At 45.1% G+C, this 19,921-nt stretch overlaps 1 protein-coding gene across 1 annotated transcript in view; it reads right to left on the reverse strand.

Moving 5' to 3' along the window:
- Positions 1–19,921, reverse strand: part of fibcd1b (fibrinogen C domain containing 1b) — a gene marked incomplete at its 3' end in the record, with an annotated part of 227,426 nt that overhangs the window by 150,240 nt on the left and 57,265 nt on the right. The window contains exon 2 of the mRNA XM_083641568.1: positions 18,987–19,070. Coding sequence (XP_083497694.1) covers positions 18,987–19,070 — 84 coding nt within the window. The remainder of the gene's footprint in view (positions 1–18,986; positions 19,071–19,921) is intronic.

Genomic DNA, 19,921 nt, shown 5'->3' on the forward strand with positions numbered 1-19,921 from the left:
GAGAAAAGGGTTCGATAAGCCGTGGCAAAACCTCCGCAGCAAGTGGAAAACTTTGAAGCAACGCTACCTAGCAGAAAGACAAGTGTTATGCAAAAGCGGAGCTGGGGAAAATAGATAATGTTTAATGACAGAAATCGGTCCATGGTGACAGGCTGCCTGTCTGTGTGCGCGCAGTTACCGTAAATTCCGGACTATAAGCCGCACCGGTGTATAAGCCGCACCTTCAAAGTTGACTATTTTTTTCTTATATAAGCCGCACCGGACTATAAGCCGCGGGTGTTTTAATGGTATTTTTTTTTTTTTTTTTTTTTGTGTTTTAATGTTTAATTACCATATGTAAGGGTTCATGCACAGAGGGGATTGTAGAGGAAGCTCCCATTTATTAACATTTCAACAAAACAACATAACACAACACCACCTGTGTTGTTTTTTACAGTGCACACAGTGTCATACAGTGTCATACAGTGTGGTGAAAAGAGGGCAAGAGAGGAAATTAAAACTTATTATAGTTATATAGGATTTATAGTTAGAAAGAGTGCTAAAAAAGAGAGTTTTTTTTTTTTTTTTTTTTTTTTTGTGAAAAAATCCATAGATAAGCCGCACCGTTATATAAGCCGCAGGGGCCAAAAAAGGCCAAAAAACGGGAAAAAAGGTGCGGCTTATAGTCCGGAATTTACGGTACCTTTTTTCCTCTGGCTGTCACGCTCACTGCATTCGCCGCAGCCAGCAACATGTTGACACTCATTTTCTTTTGAATTGATAATCAGGCTTGTTTATATGCGTTGTAACTTCATGTGGTGATTTGCATTGACCATTGGTTGGATTTGAGCATGCAGGGGACGGGATTTGGGGCAGATCCCCGTGCGTAATCACTGTGGCAGCTGCTGCAACGGGGAATTGCGTTCAGGTGTGTGCGCCGTCAGTCCAAACTCAACTCCAATGGAAACGCCTACAAGTCGCAATTGTACATTGTCGAAGTTGTAGAAATATCGCAATTATTTTGCGAAAAACTGTAATGGAAACACAGCTACTGTGAACGCAAAACAAAGAAAACTGATATAATGTGATTGTTTTAATAAAGTGTATCACTCAATTATAGTCAATACAAAAATAAAGGCCTTTATAGAACGGAAAGCCAAGCTGCTTAGTCTGCAGATAAAACACAATGACAAAAGGCATAGTAATTTAGACTCTTATTGTCATACTGATCTGTTCAAATTTTGCATTGGTTCCAGTTCTCAGTGAATTGTAGCCTGGGCCCAATGAATGGGGCAGGCATACCGTATATCCGCTATTAGTGGCCTCTATTCCATTACAGGTCTCTGCTCTAATATAGGACGGGGGCACGGCCTGCACGGACAAATAAAGGCCCCTCCCTCAATACAGGCCGGGTCAAAAACAAAACAAAACGAAGGAGCAAAAACTACGGTGAATACGCCTGCTTGTGGACTGGGTGATCGCCGCCTGGGACAAGCTGGACAAGGATCTGATCAAAAAGTCCTTCCAAGTTTGTGGACAGTCTGTGAAAACTGACGGGAGTGAAGACAACCTCATCCACTGCTTCAAGCAGGGACAGCCCTGCGCCGCTGGACGGGAGGCTCTCGCCCAGCTGCGTTAGCGGGACCAGGAGAACAGACAGGCAGCCGAGGATGAGGAAGATGAAGAGGAACTGGTCAACAATGAACTTGTTGTTCTGGATGATGTTGATGATGATGAGGACGCGGAGGATACCGACATACTAGATGAGGAGGAGGAGGATACTGAGTGAGTGAGTGACCACCAATATTTATTTGCGTTGTTTGGTTTTATGCAATATTTTGCAATAAAAGTCATGAAAATAAAGGAGTATGTCCATGAGAGTTTAATATTAAGAAATAAAGGCCTCACTCGAATACAGGCCTCTGCTCTAATCTAAAGGCCCCGTTTACTATTAGCGGAAATACGGTATATACAGTCCATGGGCAGGCACTATAAACCATCTGTGTCGTTTCACTTTTTACTGAAAAATGCTGCCACCAGATTAAATAAAAGGCACTATGTAATGTTGACTGACTGATGTTTTTTATGTAGCCTAATGTGCGCGACTGCTCCTTTGTTTTCATTATTGGCTCTGTCCCGCAGCTAACGCTAACTAGCGCGGTTAGCTTAACGTTAGCGAGTGGTTTTTTGGAGTTAAATACACAATCCCTGGATGTTTCATTTCGGGTAAAGGGGTTTCCATTAGTTTCTATAAGTTTACGCAAGCTCTGTGTATTAAGTGCTTTTGTGGGGCTGTTTGATCACAAGCCACAGACTGTAAATGTCAGTTTGCCAAGCGGACAAGCCTGCAGGGTAGGCCCGCTACAACTGAGCTAATGCTAACAAAACTCGATAACACAAACAACAAACATATCCGCTGCATCATCGCCAGCTTTGGTTTAACGTAATGCCAGCTTAGAGGTTTCCCCTCCTCTCGGAACCTGTGTGGGACATGGATTGCAAATTACAGTAGCTTTCTGATCATTGTGAAACTGAAAAACAGCAACACACTACACACTGGCAGCAGCCATGTTTGCGTCGCAGCTGTGATGTCACGAATGTGCGACAACAAAAAGCTCCGCTTCCGAGGCAAAAAATAAACAGGATTATTATCGGATAATTTATCGGAAAAAGGCCATTATCGGAATAATAAATAATAACGCGAAATGGCCATATCGGCCGATAATTTATCGGTCCGATAATTATCGTGCATCCCTACCGATTATTATGGCCGATATTCAGCATTTTGCCGATTATCTGTATCGGCATTTTCATTGGCTGTTTGCCGATATATAGTCTCGGCTCCCAGACGTTTGGTGAGCTGCGCCACCAAACGTCTGGGAATTTCACTGTCAGAAACTGTCTGTCAGAGCCCGGCGAGAACGGCCGGCAGCAGACACGCCTACATTTATTATTAGAATTTTATTTGGTAGCGGCAATGCAATGTTTCATAGTTCCAATATAGAGCAAGACACCGATGTGCTGCAAAGAGGGTTTATACCTGTTGTTTATTTTACAATAATTTTTCCTACCCGGAAGTGGTCCGCTTGCTAGTGTGAGTCATCAGCAGGCTCTGTAACGTTAGCCTCGGGAGTCGGGCTTATCGCTGGGGAAAAGACCTCTAGCCGCCGGGGCCGGATGAAACACGTCCTATTAACAGGTTATGTTTGTTTCTAAGTGATTAATATATTTCTCCGCAAACGCGGCGATGTTTTGCGAGACACTGGTTCTGCATGAGCGTCACTGCCCCCAGAAAGCAGGCCCGCCCACAACACTCATGATTGGTTCTCCGATGCAAGGCTTCCAACAGCGCCACCTAATGTTATGCAAAGATTTAAATAGTAATATTCTCAGTCTTACAGGAGTGAAACGGATTAAGACTGAGGGCTGAGTCTAGCCGATATAATACATTTATTAAAAAATGCGCTACTTTCGCCATAAAGCGCTGCAGAAGCCTGTGTGTCTCTCTCTCTGCTGCAGCTCCTGTGTGGCCTGTGGCAATGTCCCGCCCACAGCGCTATCTGATTGGTTACATATTGAGCAATAGAATAGCCTATCAGAGGGCTCCTCAGAGATGAAATTTGAGACGCTGCCTGCCTGCCCTACACAAAGCCCGTTGATAAGCGACTGGACTTTGTCTGCCTGTGTGAGCGAGTGTGACTGCCAGTGCCTTCCTAGACTTTCTCCAACAAACACGGACAGACACACACAAACGTAGATTTGTGCCATAGCAGTCCGTCCGTGTCTATCTGTGTCTGTCCGTGTTTGTTGGAGAAAGTCTGATACGATTGGTGTACCTTGTAAACTGGGGCAGGACACAAGATTTTAATTCCATAGCGTCCACGGTGTAGCCGTAGCGTCGCTCTTTTTGAATCAAATGGCCATGGTTGTCAAGTGCAAAGCTGTTTTATTAATCAATAGTCCTGTAGCCAGGGCCGATCCTGGCCATTTGGGTGCCCTAAGCGTAATTGTTCTGTGGTGCCCCCCCCCCCCCCCCCCCCGTAAAACTTTCAATAACTGTCAAACGAAAGACTGCAAAATCATTAATTATGAACGATACTAGTGTATCTCACATTTCATTACATGTGGGAAACAAACAATTGTTAGAATTACTGTACATGTCAGCAAACAAGTGATTGTTAAACTGTACATGCAAGCAGGGGCGGACTGGGATCATAATTCAGGCCGGGCATTAGATACCAAGCAGGCCAGGCCGATACAGGCCGACGTGCGTGCCGGCGTCCGAAGGGCGGCGGCGAAAAATTTGGGCTGTTTGAAGCCCAATTTGGGCCGTTTGAAGCCAGATTTGGGCTGTTTGAAGCCAGATTTGGACCGTCTGAAGCCCGATTTGGGCCAGTTGAAGCCAGATTTGGGCCAGTTGAAGCCAGATTTGGGCCAGTTGAAGCCAGATTTGGGCCGCTTGAAGCCCAATTTGGGCCGTTTGAAGCCCAATTTGGGCCGAGTCCAATTTTACAATGAGATGCACCCTGAATAAAGTAATAAAACCACTAGTAAACCAGTAGGCGGCGCCTGGCCTGCTGTTCAGTGAGTGGCCTGACTGTGCCCTCAGTCACGTGATGCCCTACGCAGTCTGCGTACTCTGCGTAATGGGTTGGAGCGGGCCTGCCTGTAGCGTCCCGAAAATATATATCTCCAATCCACTCGCATGTGTAACGCAGCGCAAGCAGGCTGCAGGCACCACTCTCCAGAGCGGAGGAGGAAGAAGGAACCGAATAAACTAGGATGAGACATTAGTACGTCAGCAGACTTGTTTGCAATAAAAAAGGAACCGAATAAACTAGGATGAGACATTGGTCAGCAGATGCCCGGATGATCCTGTTTGTGTTCTCCTTTAGCCCTTTTCCCACATGCGTACCGGAAAATTACCTGTAAGTCAATATCGGACATTTCCCTGAATTTCCCTTCACACCTTAGCGCGCGCATATGGGAATCTAGTCGTCAAATAGCCGGTATGTTGGGGGGCGGGGGGAGCTTATTTGGGGGGTCGGCAAAACTTCACTCAGTCCTCCGTACTTATTCGCAGCAGCCTGACACAGGACAGACGCAGCGAGAATGGCAGAGGCTTGCAAGGCAAGCTGCCCAACGCTTGTAGCCTATGTATGTAGAGAAAGCAAATGCACTAAGCGAAATGTGGAAGTAGTTTGCTTTGATGTGCGCGAATGATTAGATGATGCACTTTGAAGAAGTTGGGATCCGTGTCTGAGAGAAATAGTTGCTGGTTCGATGTTTATCCGTTCACCTGCGTCGCGTTGAAGCACTTTTTACAGACTGGCTTCGTTTGATGTGTCCGGGGTTGCCTTCGGAAATCAGCAAGCTGACATACTGCTCTTATTAGGCTATCACAAGATCATTTCGCCAGTTTGCTTTAATGTGCGCGAATGATTAGATTATGCCCGCTGGAACATTAACCAACGTGTGTAGGCTACACTTCGCCCATGATTGAAGGACCGCTGTCGCGGAAAATGACTGGACCCGTTTCCACTTGCGTCCCCTTAAGAGCATACCGCTCTTCTGACTGGTTCGAAACTGGTGAAATGTCGGGGACGACGGGGTCGCGCTTATACCGGCACGGCGCCTTTCCCACATGCAGGCATTACACCACGTTCCGGTCATTTTGCGGTACAAAGCGCATGTGGGAAAAGGGCTTTTGAGAGAGCCTGGTGTGAGGTTAGTGTCAAGTAGTGTAAGCTGAGGGAAACCCTCTTTATTATTTTGTTTCTGTGGTGAGCTGTTAGTTTGTTTAAAGTACACAGCTTTATCTTGATAATGTGCCCAAGTCTCCACTAGATTGAACAAACAGACACACACACACGCACGCACGCACGCACGCACGCACGCACGCACGCACACACACACACACACACACACACACACACACACACACACACACACACACACACACACACACACACACTTTGATTCATATCAATATTAATAGTGAATATTTTCAAATAATATTGTAGTTGGAGATAAACTGAAGAAAATGAATTTCAACAACGGGGCGTGTTATTCTAAATTTTGACACCAAGATTTAAATTTTTACTGCAAACATATATCGGTTCCAAAATATCGGTTATCGGTGTCTTTCATTACCGATAATCGATATCGATATCGGCCCTGAAAAACCCATATCGGTCGACCCCTAATTAATAGGTCACTAAAGTTCACAAATCAGATTTGGCCTCCTAGTCTGAACATGGCCTTGGATCCTTGTGTTTGAATGTGCAAACCAGTCAGAGGCTCTATGGTCCGAACCAGTCCTCCTAGCATGTACCTGATCAGACAATAAGCAGTTAACTTGCACCACATCAAATTTAGAATACGGTCTTTTTCAATTGCTTCTAACAGCACCATTTCATTTCCTCCCTTTTTCTTTTCACCTAAATTCATCATCACAGAAAACAGCTCCAGGGGCGTATTGTCACAAATATGATAATATAATATATAATATATAACCATATGTAAAACAGCTCCAGGGGTTTATTGTCACAAATATTATAATATAATAAATAATATATAACCATATATAAAACAGCTGCAGGGGCGTATTGTCACAAATATTTTTTTTGTCTCTTTGCTTAAACGCAACATGTCGACACTGACTGCATGATAAAAATCTCTCTTTGCATGCCAAGCAGTTTTTTTCCCGGCTGTTCGTGTTGAGCGCAGGTGTAACTGAGTGATTGTGCGAGTGTGTGTGTGTGCGAGTGTGTGTGTAAAGGTGTGCGTGTCTGTATGTGTAGGTGTGTGTGTGCATCTGCTGTACATAAAGTGTGTGTAATGGCCTCACGCTGTGCAGAGTTGCAGTCGTGTAACATTAAAACAGTTTCATTGAGCTCTGTCGCCAGCGGGCCACGACGCGCGTCTCAGCACCACACTAAATATTCATAGCTCCTGATCATTGACTTAATATGGAGAGGATTTATGATGGCCTGGTTGTGCTGACAACGGGACACACACAGCTAACACATCCCTAACTCGTACACACAGGAAGACTAGAGGAAGAAAGAGACCCCACAAACCGCCTTTGAAACCCCTCCCTATTACAGAAACAGTGGACTATATAGTGTTACTGCAGTAGTGTCCGAGTTCTCAACTGTTTGATTCACTATATAGTCCACTATAGAATACCCACAATGCACTGCAATTTCTAGCGAACAGTGACTGTACCCTACATTTTCTCCCATATACCACAATGCAATGCTGTCGTGTTTACCAAAGGAGAAGAGTGAGGTAGTGTCCGAAACGTCACACGTGTGTTGGTGTCTGTGTGCGTGTGTGTGTGTGTGTGTGTGTGTGTGTGTGTGTGAGAGAGAGAGAGAGAGAGAGAGAGAGAGAGACAGAGAGATTGAACTGATTGATGCTGTATGGCAAATAACAATGGACTTTATTGATTGATTGATTGATTGATTGATTGATTTTTATTAAATGTGTCATGCACTTGACAGTGCCCAGCCCTCATGGGCTTACAAGACACACATATGATATATTATGCAGTACAACATACGCCAACGCCGCAGTAATAAAACTAAATCACAGCATAACATAACATTCACCATATCAGCAAAACAAAATCATTACATCATTTTCTGAACATAACATTTTGCCTTAGCTCCCATGCCTGGGAAAGAAAGTTTCCAATAAAGAAAGTGCCTTTCTTAAAACACAACTCGAGTTTTTCATAATCGTCCATCTCAAAAAAGTCAACATAAATAGAGGACATTTTACTGAACAGTATCTCCCTTACCTCATCATAGACAGTACAATAGAATAGAAAATGAATCTCATTCTCAATTTCACCCAGGTCACAGAGCAAACAAAGTCTGTCTTCTTCAGGGGTAGCATTAAACCTACCAGTCTCCAGTGCCAAGGGCAACGTTCCAGATCGTAACTGTGCACACAAGGACCTTTTTCTTCTGTCGAGATTGAACTTGACATAAGGCTCTACAGAAAAACTGTCTTTTATAAGACGGTAGGTTCTCAACTTAGGCTTAGACCATAAGTCAACGGACCATTTATCTTTATACAAAAGGAACATATTACTCATGGTCTCCCGGATGTCACAAACTAATCTATTTTGGAAAATAAATGATAAATCATTTGCATAGAATAAAGACATAAGTTCAGTTGTCCAGGGATGTCTATGGGCAATGTCCCAGTTAAATATCTGTTTGGTCAGTCTCTGATCAGACATCCTCACAAGTCTGTTCCATAATCGCAGCATTTGACCGTGATGTCTGATGTTTGGAGATTCCCATCCCATATCCCCACTGATGGCCAGAACTGATGTGCATTTATGAACTCCTAAAAAATAACGGATAGCTCTATAATGCACAGTATTACAGCTTAGGTGTTCCCGGGAACCCCAAACACCAGAAGCATAATCCGACACAGGACAAACACATGAATTATACAGTTGCGTGTAAGTATGAAAACCAAGATTACCACAATATTGAACCTTGTTCAATACAGATCCCAGGGCTCTGCCCGCTGATTGAGCTAAGACATTAACTCCCTCCTTAAATGTCATATGCTCATCTAGTGTTAAGCCCAGATATTTATACTGATCTGTATATGCTAATACTATTGATCCAAAATTAAATACAAAAGAACTCCTAGGCCTTGGTGCAGGTCTAAAGTGCACAATTTGTGTTTTGTCTTGATTCACCCTCAGCCTCCATTTCCAGCACCATTCAACAACAATGGACAACATGGACTGTAAATCATTTTCATGCTCAGCAAGTAAGACAATGTCGTCCGCGTACAGTAATATGCCCACGGTCTGGTCATCCACCTTGATTCCCTTACCTGATGTTTTAATTTGAAGAGCTAAATCATTAACAAAAATAGAAAATAAAGTTGGAGACATAACATCTCCTTGCTTCACCCCAAATTGTTGAGGGAACCATCCAGTAGAATATTCATTAACCTGGACACGGGCAAGAGGTGCTTGATAGAGCGACTTAATGGCATGGTAGAATTTCCCATTGACTCCAGAATCTAGCAGCCTGTACTGAAGGAGATCTCTATTAATCCAATCAAATGCTTTCTGGAAATCAATAAAACAAACAAAAGTGGATGTTTTTTCTTTAATTCTTGCACGTACAATGGAGGTAACTGCATAAATATGGTCAATACATGCTCTGGCTTTTCTAAATCCATTTTGCTCATCCACGAGCAGGCCTGACATCTCAAGGTAATCAGCAAGTCTACGATTTAGCAATGAAGAATACAATTTGTACACACAACTAAGGAGACTTATACCCCTGTAACTAAGAGGCAACCTAGGATCATTTTTTGATGATTTCGGAATAGGAATAATAATACTTTGCTGCCACTGTACCGGAATGGTACCAGAATCAAAACAAAACTGAAATAACTCAAATAAAATAGTAAGCAACCGTGGCGACTTAAGCACCTCATTGGAGATTTCATCAATTCCGGCAGCTTTTTTCGTTTTACATTTAGCTATTACATTTGTTACTTCCTCCATAGAGAAGTTAGCATTTAAAAATAGATTACAGCTATTTAAATCAGCATTCATCTTATTTTCCAATACTTCTTTTCTGTTAATTATTTCAATCAAAAAGGCTTCATCAAAAGAATGGCTAGAACCAGAAAACAGATCAGCAAAATCATATTCCCATCTTTGCAGTACTACCTCTAGCACAGAGCTACATTCCCCATTCTCCAATTTGACCTCCATTGGTATGCTCTTATTTTTTCGGGGGCCCAGCTTGTGAATTTCACTCCAGAACTGTTGGGGGTTATGGGTTTGGACAAAATCAATATGCAGTGAAAGACCACGATTAAACTTACGTTTCACCGTGCGTAACCTCTTATCAAAATTGGTTTGATTTTCTTTAAAATCTATTCTTAGCTCTTTTCTCTGATTTTTGTCTTTGCACCTTAGGAACAGTTTTTCAGATGCTCTTACCTTGACCCACAGGGACTGTAATTCAGGATTCCAGTAAGGTTTATAAGATTTTTTTAAACCATTACTTCTTTTCTTAACACCTTTCCTCAATGATGAATGAATACAGTCACACAGATTATTATACCAGGCATCCAAAAGAATTTGGTTACCTTTAATACAACCCAGATCATCGATAAGGTTCGACAGCAAGATAGTATAATTCTCTGAGCCTAGAAAGCCTTGAGGCAATTCCCTACACACCCTCCCCCTAGGACATGGCTGGGCCACCTGAGGGGCTAAATCAGACTGATCAGTCACATAGCCTGTGTGAAATTCTAGGAGCAACATTGAGTGGTCAGGGAGTCTGCTCCGCTCACCAATTAAATCCACACAATCTGCCATTTCTGCCAGTTGAGTTGGGGTGAACACCTCAAAAGAAATACAGGACTGCAGACAGTCATGTGGGACTAATATGAAGTCAACCACAGCTTTTCCTTTAGTTGATACAGATGTATAGTTATCTTTAAGGGGGCAAATTCTTCCATTAACAATACAAAATTTAGCGTCTCTCAAAAACTCAATTAGTGATTCGCCATGTTTATTAGTACATTCATCTAATGGGGTTCTTATTGGAACAGCATCAATTTCTTTAACATAATCATCTAATGTCCCCACTCTACTATTTAAATCTCCACAAACATAAATCGCGTCAGCTTCTGAACATAAATAAATCTGACTCAAAAGATGACTGTAAACATTAGATACATCTCTCCCCCACACTGACATTTCCGGAGGAATATAACATGTAAACACCACACAAATATATCCAGATTTTAAATGTGATAACTGGAGACCTAGAATTCCATTATGAGTGTCTATCACATCCACTTTGTACAATTTCAGCAGATCGTGACTAATACAGAACCCTACTCCGCCGGATCCCTTTGGAGCTCTGGTGTGTTTACTTCTGTTGTTTCCAAACCACACATAGCCTTTCAAATGAATTGACTCCTCTCCAACCAGATGAGTCTCGTTGATTGAAATTATATCTGGTTTCATGAAGTGAATAACGGCGGATCTCAACTCACAGTTTCTTAATGTCCATCCGTTCACGTTCCAGTGTGCAAGGGAGACTGTGCCTTTATTCTGGGCCGAGGTGTCCGTTCACTTTCTTCCACCTTCCCGATCAGTGCGCTCTGCCCCTCCCCGCTCGGTGCGCTCTGCCTCCCGCTTAACCAGCCTCCCGTTGCCGGTGATGAGGAAGTCCTTTCCCATGGGGATCTCCCGGAGCAGAGTGCGAAAGTTTAAGTCAATCAGTCTTTCCGCATGGGATTTTGCAGATTGGATATAAACCCTGCTGAAACCTTCTTCTTCACGCAGCCTCTGTTTTCTTCTTAGCACCGCTATTTTCTCCTCCGTAGAGCCGAATTCGGCTTTGATGAGACCCGGCCCACGTCCCCTGGGCTTCAGCCTCTCGGCGTTAACTACGCTGGGCGACGGGTGACATCTCAAGACCTCCGTCAGAAGCCGTTCAACCCGTTCCTTGACATCCTCGCCATCTTCAAAGAGGAGGCCGGCGACCGTGATGGAAACATCAGTGTCGAATTTGGGTCGATTCATTTTAACTGTAATCATATTGGCTTCCATCTGATCAAGCCGAGCTGTTAATAGTCCGGTCTCCATGTCCATGTTGTCTTGAATCTGCTTGGCTTTCCTCTCTATTTCCTGTTTGAGGGCTTCTTTGTTCTCATTTGCGGTTTTTATTAGAGAATCACGCAAATTATCCACCTTTTTGTTAAAGCTCTTCTCTAGAGATGTATGCAGACCTTTTAGCTTTTCGTCCAACATTATCTCCAAGCTTGTTTGCATACCGTTAATACGGTCATTCATCTTTCTCAGCTCATGAGTAATAGCCGACAGGTTGTGAATCTCTCCTGGGACTGGATCGCTTTTGTCTTTGCTTCGGAGGTTTTTATCCGCCATAGTCACTCGTAAACAACACGCAGTTAGTAGCAAGGTTTAGTGGCGGAGTTAAAAGAAACAACAACTCACAATTAAAGTTATTATTTAAAGTTTTGTTCAACGCGCGGCGTGGCGTGACAAACAATTCGCTCAACCGGAACCGGATGTATGTGTGTGTGACTTTATATTATTATTAGTTTTTTGTTTGTCTAACTGCCCCCAGGCACTGCACCTCCTCACGAGTCCATGTCTGTCCCCCAGGCTGCTGCACCTCCTCACAAGTCCACGTCTGTCCCCCAGGCACTGCACCTCCTCAAAAGTCCACGTCTGTCCCCCAGGCACTGCACCTCCTCACAAGTCCACGTCTGTCCCCCAGGCACTGCACCTCTGCACGAGTCCACGTCTGTCCCCCAGGCACTGCATCTCCTCACAAGTCCACGTCTGTCCCCCAGGCACTGCACCTCCTCACAAGTCCACGTCTGTCCCCCAGGCACTGCATCTCCTCACAAGTCCACGTCTGTCCCCCAGGCACTGCACCTCTGCACGAGTCCACATCTGTCCCCCAGGTCCTGCACCTCCTCAGAAGTCCACGGCTGTCCCCCAGGCACTGCACCTCCTCACAAGTCCACATCTGTCCCCCAGGCACTGCACCTCCTCACAAGTCCACATCTGTCCCCCAGGCCCTGCACCTCCTCAGAAGTCCACGGCTCTCCCCCAGGCACTGCACCTCCTCAGAAGTCCACGTCTGTCCCCCAGGCACTGCACCTCCTCACAAGTCCACGTCTGTCCCCCAGGCACTGCACCTCTGCATGAGTCCACGTCTGTCCCCCAGGCACTGCACCTCCTCACAAGTCCACGTCTGTCCCCCAGGCACCGCACCTCCTCACAAGTCCACGTCTGTCCCCCAGGCACTGCACCTCCTCAGAAGTCCACGTCTGTCCCCCAGGCACTGCACCTCCTCACAAGTCCACGTCTGTCCCCCAGGCACTGCACCTCCTCACAAGTCCACATCTGTCCCCCAGGCACTGCACCTCCTCACAAGTCCACGTCTGTCCCCCAGGCACTGCACCTCCTCACAAGTCCACGTCTGTCCCCCAGGCACTGCACCTCCTCACAAGTCCACGTCTGTCCCCCAGGCACTGCACCTCTGCACGAGTCCACGTCTGTCCCCCAGGCACTGCACCTCTGCACGAGTCCACGTCTGTCCCCCAGGCACTGCACCTCCTCACAAGTCCACGTCTGTCCCCCAGGCACTGCACCTCCTCACAAGTCCACGTCTGTCCCCCAGGCACTGCACCTCCTCACAAGTCCACGTCTGTCCCCCAGGCACTGCACCTCCTCACAAGTCCATGTCTGTCCACGATTACTCTAATAATTCAGGGGTCAGCAACCTATGGCACGGGTTCCACCTCTGGCCCGCGAAGGGTTAACCAGTGGCACAGCAGCGCACAGTAGCAATAAATTGAGATTTCTTCATAGAAATTCTTTAGTGCCAAATATCTATTTCACAGCCATTTGCACAACATGTTATTTAACCTATTTATTGACCTTTCATATATTTACCGTAGTGAGTCAGTGAACCACTCTACTCTGCCTCTGATTGGTTGCCTTCCATGGCAACAGAAAGCAGATGAGAAATGCCAGCGCGGAAGGCACACTGATTGGCAAGCAAATTTGAAAATGGCCCTTGATATCAAAAAGGTTGCCACCCCCTCTAATTAATTTTTTCCCCCATAGAAATTCTGAAGTGCCAAATTACCTATTTCACAGCCAATTTGCAGTTGCATGGCACGTTATTTAATATTATACCTCGGATCACGTTCTCACCACAAACGAACCGTACCAGAGTTCGTTTGACTGAGACCACCTCTCTTCAACAAGGTCTTGGTCCGAGTGTGAATGCTTCACGACATTGGGCTATAGCTCGGGCTTTGGGAGAGGAAGCCGTGGAAGTACCTCACCAAGAAAACCAACCAGGGTTCGAGTCGATCGAACTAATCGAGGCAGGTGTGAAGGCAGACTTAGATGGTGAATACACCTAATCTAAACTCCCTCGTCGTAGCATAATACATGATATACAGTATTATATCTCTGTCGCTCTAGCTGTCTCTCTCCAACTCTGTAGCAGTGTTATGACACTATTATTGGAACACACACACACACACACGCACGCACGCACGCACACACACACACACACACACACGCACACATGCACGCACACACACACACGCACGCACGCAGCCTCTTAACACTGGTTTTTTTGGTAAGTGAAGCTCTCAAGCTCACAGTGGGAGTCCAGTCTGTAATTAGTAGCTGAGTTTCAAATGGTCTCCTGTCTCTGCACATGCCACACCATGTGATTTGAAGGGACAACGGGGGTACTGGGATAGATAGATAGATGAGAGAGAGAGAGAGAGAGAGAGAGAGAGGGGGGGGGGAGAGAGAGACACACAGAGAGACAGAGAAAGAGAGAGAGAGATCCTCCCTATGGAAATGATGTCCTCCCACGCAGCAGAGTTGGCAGACAGATCTTGGACCAAAGGCTCTGTCTGCTCATTAGATAAGCAGGAAAACAGCAGGAGTCTCACAATCTCTCTTTCACACACACACACACACACACACACACACACACACACACACACACACACACACACACACACACACACACACACACACACATACAAAGGCATATCCTATATACACAAGCATACGCAAAAACTTATTCAAACACAAGACCAAGAATTCATGTTGAAATCCTCAAACCTCAGTTGCAATGGGAACGAGATGGGTTCCACTCACATCTGCAGATTGGGAAAGAATGTTGTTGGGAACCTGCAGCTGTTTCCACATCGTTCACACAGCATCTCTCACTCCCCCCAGGCTTGAGAACATCGACTCAAGTTCCTCTGATCTCTGCTGGCATGACTGTGGACAAGGAACCTTCATTCATGTGTTGTCTCTGATCTCTGCTGGCATGACTGTGGACAAGGAACCTTCAGTTCCTCTGATCTCTACTGGCATGACTGTGGACAAGGAACCTTCAGTTCCTCTGATCTCTGCTGGCATGACTGTGGACAAGGAACCTTCATTCATGTGTTGATCTCTGCTGGCATGACTGTGGACAAGGAACCTTCAGTTCCTCTGATCTCTGCTGGCATGACTGTGGACAAGGAACCTTCATTCATGTGTTGATCTCTGCTGGCATGGCTGTGGACAAGGAACCTTCATTCATGTGTTGTCTCTGATCTCTGCTGGCATGACTGTGGACAAGGAACCTTCAGTTCCTCTGATCTCTGCTGGCATGCCTGTGGACAGGGAACCTTCAGTTCCTCTGATCTCTGCTGGCATGACTGTGGACAAGGAACCTTCAGTTCCTCTGATCTCTGCTGGCATGACTGTGGACAAGGAACCTTCATTCATGTGTTGATCTCTGCTGGCATGGCTGTGGACAAGGAACCTTCATTCATGTGTTGTCTCTGATCTCTGCTGGCATGACTGTGGACAAGGAACCTTCAGTTCCTCTGATCTCTGCTGGCATGGCTGTGGACAGGGAACCTTCAGTTCCTCTGATCTCTGCTGGCATGGCTGTGGACAGGGAACCTTCAGTTCCTCTGATCTCTGCTGGCATGACTGTGGACAAGGAACCTTCAGTTCCTCTGATCTCTGCTGGCATGACTGTGGACAGGGAACCTTCAGTTCCTCTGATCTCTGCTGGCATGGCTGTGGACAGGGAACCTTCATTCATGTGTGGCAGCATTGCCCTGCAGTCAAGTCCTTTTGGACAGAGGTGTTTCATTCGATTGCAGTAAAAATGAATATAAATATCTGCCCCTGTCCAGCAGTTTGCCTGCTAGGATATGCTGTAGGGCTGCACAGCTCAAATAAAAACAAACAACCAACCAACCAACCAACCAACCAAAGAACCAAACAAAACAGGAGAATATAAGGCATAGCCTTTTTGACTGCTAAAAAACATAAACCAAAATGTTTCAATAGAAACATCACGGTTATCTGGATTTTTTTAAATCATCTTAGTATGGAATGAATAGCTGATATGAGCAGTGATACTGAAGACAATTCTGGAATAAATTGGGAGCAAGTGTGGAAATGCATTTCAGCATACAGTAGTGTTACGGACTAGCAGTCTAGGGGACAAGATGTGTTTGTAGCATTTAGCTATCCAAGCTAGTCCTAACCTGGAGTATGTGAAAGAGGAGAAAAGAGGGGATAGAAACAGACAAAACAAAGGACTGGTTTCCAAACGAGAAATAATCACTAGAGGTGGGTCAGCTTACCGTAGTAGTAGATTGATGTCATGTAGTAGCTGACTACGTTAGCGGACCTCTGACAAGGCCTCGCCAGCACCGTCTTGGCTCTCCAGAGCGGCGAGCTCCGTCTTTGTCGTTTCAGTTCAGTTTAAGTTGTTTTTGGAAGGATCCACAATGTAAAACAAAAAGCTGGTTCTCAATAAATACGTGTATCGGTCCAAAGAGACGTGTGTGAGTGTGTCGGTCCTCTGGCGTGGTGTCGCCTCTCGAGCATTCATTCAAATCTGCCGCGCGCACACACCTGGGAAGTGCTCATTCATAAATCTGCTCCAGTGGCTGCGTGCGCACCTCAATGACATCACCTGGACACACAGCTTAACCACACCTCATTTCTCAATGAAAACCAGTCAAAAGTGTTTAGGAAAGGAAACAAGGAAGAAAGGAGAAGAGGGACAATAACCCTCCCTATCATTCCTAACAGTAGGCTAATTATAATTAATACACACCGTGCAGCCCTATTAAGTTTGTCTATTTCTTTATGTTGGAAACATGGGTTCCCTCATACAGGTCAAAACCCTAATGTGTTATTGTATTGTTCTGTACTGTGTGTGTGTGTGTGCGTGTGTGTGTGTGTGTGTATGTGTGTGTGTGTGTGTGTGTGTGTGTGTGTGCGTGCGTATGTGCATGACATGTGTGTGTGCGTGGTGGGTTCTCTCGTTCCAGCTTCTTAAATGTAGATATTTTCTGCTTTCTTTACTCTTCTACGACAGTCAACTGATTATCTTTGAGGTGTGGACTGTTGGTCAGGACAAAATAAGACATTTGAGGAGGTTATGGGCTTTGGGGGGAAAAGTGATCAACATTTTTCACCATCTTGTGACATTTTATAGACGACTAATTGATTAGTTGAGAAAATAATCGACAGATTAATCGATAATAATAGTTGCAGGCCTATAATAGCACGCATATGCCTAGCAGGCATAATGCACATACACACACACAGGCTCGCAGACAAACATCCACCAAACCCACAGTCAGTTCATCCAATTCAGCATCAGGTTCACATCAGTATTCAATATGCAGCTTCTTCCAAAATCCTGTTCTTCTATTCTCCTCTTCTTGCAGATGCAGCCGCTCATCACTCTGCTCCGTTCAGAGAATCCGCGGGCCTTAACCCATTGATACCTGATGCAGCATTTGTGTGTGTATCCCTTTAAGACCGCGAACCACGTGACGCGGTTCGCAGTCTTAAAGGGATACACACACAAATGAGGGATATACACGCAAATGCTGCATCAGGTATCAATGGGCCTTAATCCCATCTAAAGAGGAGTGTTTGGGTCCTGGAGTGGAGGTTGTGCCATCGCCGCTGCTCGCCGGCTAAACCTGATGTCTAATATGCAGTAATCCCTCACACTGCCTGCCATCACCAGAGCAGCGGAGAAAGCCCATTGTGATTATAATCGCCAATGATACATAATCCCTCATGCAGGTGAGCAACTCATTATTACAGTATGCATAATGTGCTCCTGTTTCTGTTTTTTCTCTTTACAGTGAAAGGACCGCAGCAGGAATGTATAAGAAGAGAGAGAGAGAACGACAGAGAGAGAGACAGACAGACAGGCAGAGAGAGAGAGAGAGAGAGAGAGAGAGAGATGTAATGATAGGTGTGGGGCTCTGAAGTAGGGATGTTCATTTTGAAAATTTTCCAAAATCGATAATCGGTGAGAATTAACGATCAATTATCGATTATCGATTTTATTAATACTTAGAAAATTTTCAATATTTTCAATTTTTTTTTTTTTTTTTTTTTTTTTTTTTTAAACAAAATGAATGCCTATGGCAGAAAATACGAAAGACAACGTGTTCTCCTCAATGAACTCTTTATTTCAATGTGTCTCCTCTCCAACACTGCTGTCCCCGGCGCATGCCGGTGTGAATTTCTCATGTTTAAAACAGTTTTGTTGGCACAAAGGCCCGTGCCCAGCCAGAAAACTAGAGACTATATGAAGCTCCACCTCACGTTAGTCGGCTGTGCAATGGAGTGGGGCGAGGAGGAACGAATTCTACCCAAACCTAGCCCAAAAAAAAAAAAAAAAAAAAAAAAAAAAAAATTTAATAATTAAAAAATCGATCCAAATGCCACAGGATCGATTCCAATCCTTAACGATCGATTATCGATTTTCGATAATTGATGAACATCCCTACTCTGAAGCACTCCCTGCTGTTCCAGGTACCTCAAACTCTGAGGTGAGGAGATCAAATATGCTGGTTGGGTTTCACATATAGCGAAGAACTCGATCAATTGTTTTGTTGGTATGGGGGGGGGGGGGGGGAAACGAGGATCTATCTCTCTCTCTCTCCTGACACCTGTACGGAGTCTCTAAACTCTCCAAAGTTGACATTGTATCTTGTTTATCTTGTGCGCACAGGATAAAAAAAAAAGTCACCTCTCGGGACTTTATGGGGCTCCGTATAACTCTAATTCTCCTAACTTCATTTCTGTTCTGGGGATCAGACATGAGGATACCTCCATAATTGGGTTACAATAAAGCTGCTAACGCAATTATTATTCCTGTCAAAAATGAGTCTGACTCACAGAAGTAACCTGTGCCTTTGGTGCTTCTGCTACCGGCGTGTTTTCAAAGAGAAACTACAAAAACAACCTGCGAGCTTAGCTACCAAGCTACACGTACTGTTCTGTGTGTGTGTGTGTGTGTGTGTGTGTGTGTGTGTGTGTGTGTGTGTGTGTGTGTGTGCGTGCGTGTGTGCGTGCGTGCGTCATGGTGACCAGTCCTTACCTTGGGCGGGGTTTCTCTGGCCGTTTCTGAGTCTGACCAGCGGTGTTTGAGCTGGGAGGAGCTTGGCACACACTCACAGAACGTCTGCATGGAACAAACAAACAGGGCCACCAATGTTGGCGTTTTCTCACAAATTCCATCTACGCGCACGCACGCACGCACGCACACACACACACGCACACACACACACACACACACACGCGCGCACACACACACACACGCACACGCGCACACACGCACACACGGACACGTACACACACACACACACACACACACACACACACACACACACACACACGCATAGGCTTTTGGGTCTGACTTCAAGTAAATGAAATGAGTTTTGGTCCCAATATATTTTGTACAGTCTATAGTCCCAACTCTCAAATGTAATATTGACTCGTTGTTAATGCCTTGAATCAAAACGGAGATAAATGGTGCTGATAACAGCAGGTAACTGCAGCCACCTACGCACATAACAGCACATTGACATACTGTACAGTAGATGATATTGACATCTGGACTCAAAGGCATCTCTGAATTCAATCGTTGATGACAGGCTCAATGTGGCTTCCAGGAGGCCATGGCTTTGTGAGCTCGTCAGCCGACACACTTTCCTCCTACTGGGAATTATAATAAATAGGCCATTTCAATGAAGTGAGTGGGTACAGCATGTGTATGGAAGCAAGCCTTTCCATCCTCATATACAGGTGAGTGTGTGTGTGTGTGTGTGTGTGTGTGTGTGTGTGTGTGTGTGTGTGTGTGTGTGTGTGTGTGTGTGTGTGTGTGTGTGTGTGTGTGTGTGTGTGTGTGTGCATGTGTGTTTCCACACCAGTGTTGGGCAAGTTACTTTCAAAATGTAATATACTACATGTTACTAGTTACTTTCATTTGAAAGTAATAAGTTACTTTACAATATTACTGTCTGTGTAGAGTAA

The sequence above is a fragment of the Poromitra crassiceps genome, assembly GCF_964638095.1.
Source record: "Poromitra crassiceps genome assembly, chromosome: 8".
In the NCBI taxonomy this organism is placed as follows: Eukaryota; Metazoa; Chordata; class Actinopteri; order Beryciformes; family Melamphaidae; genus Poromitra; species Poromitra crassiceps.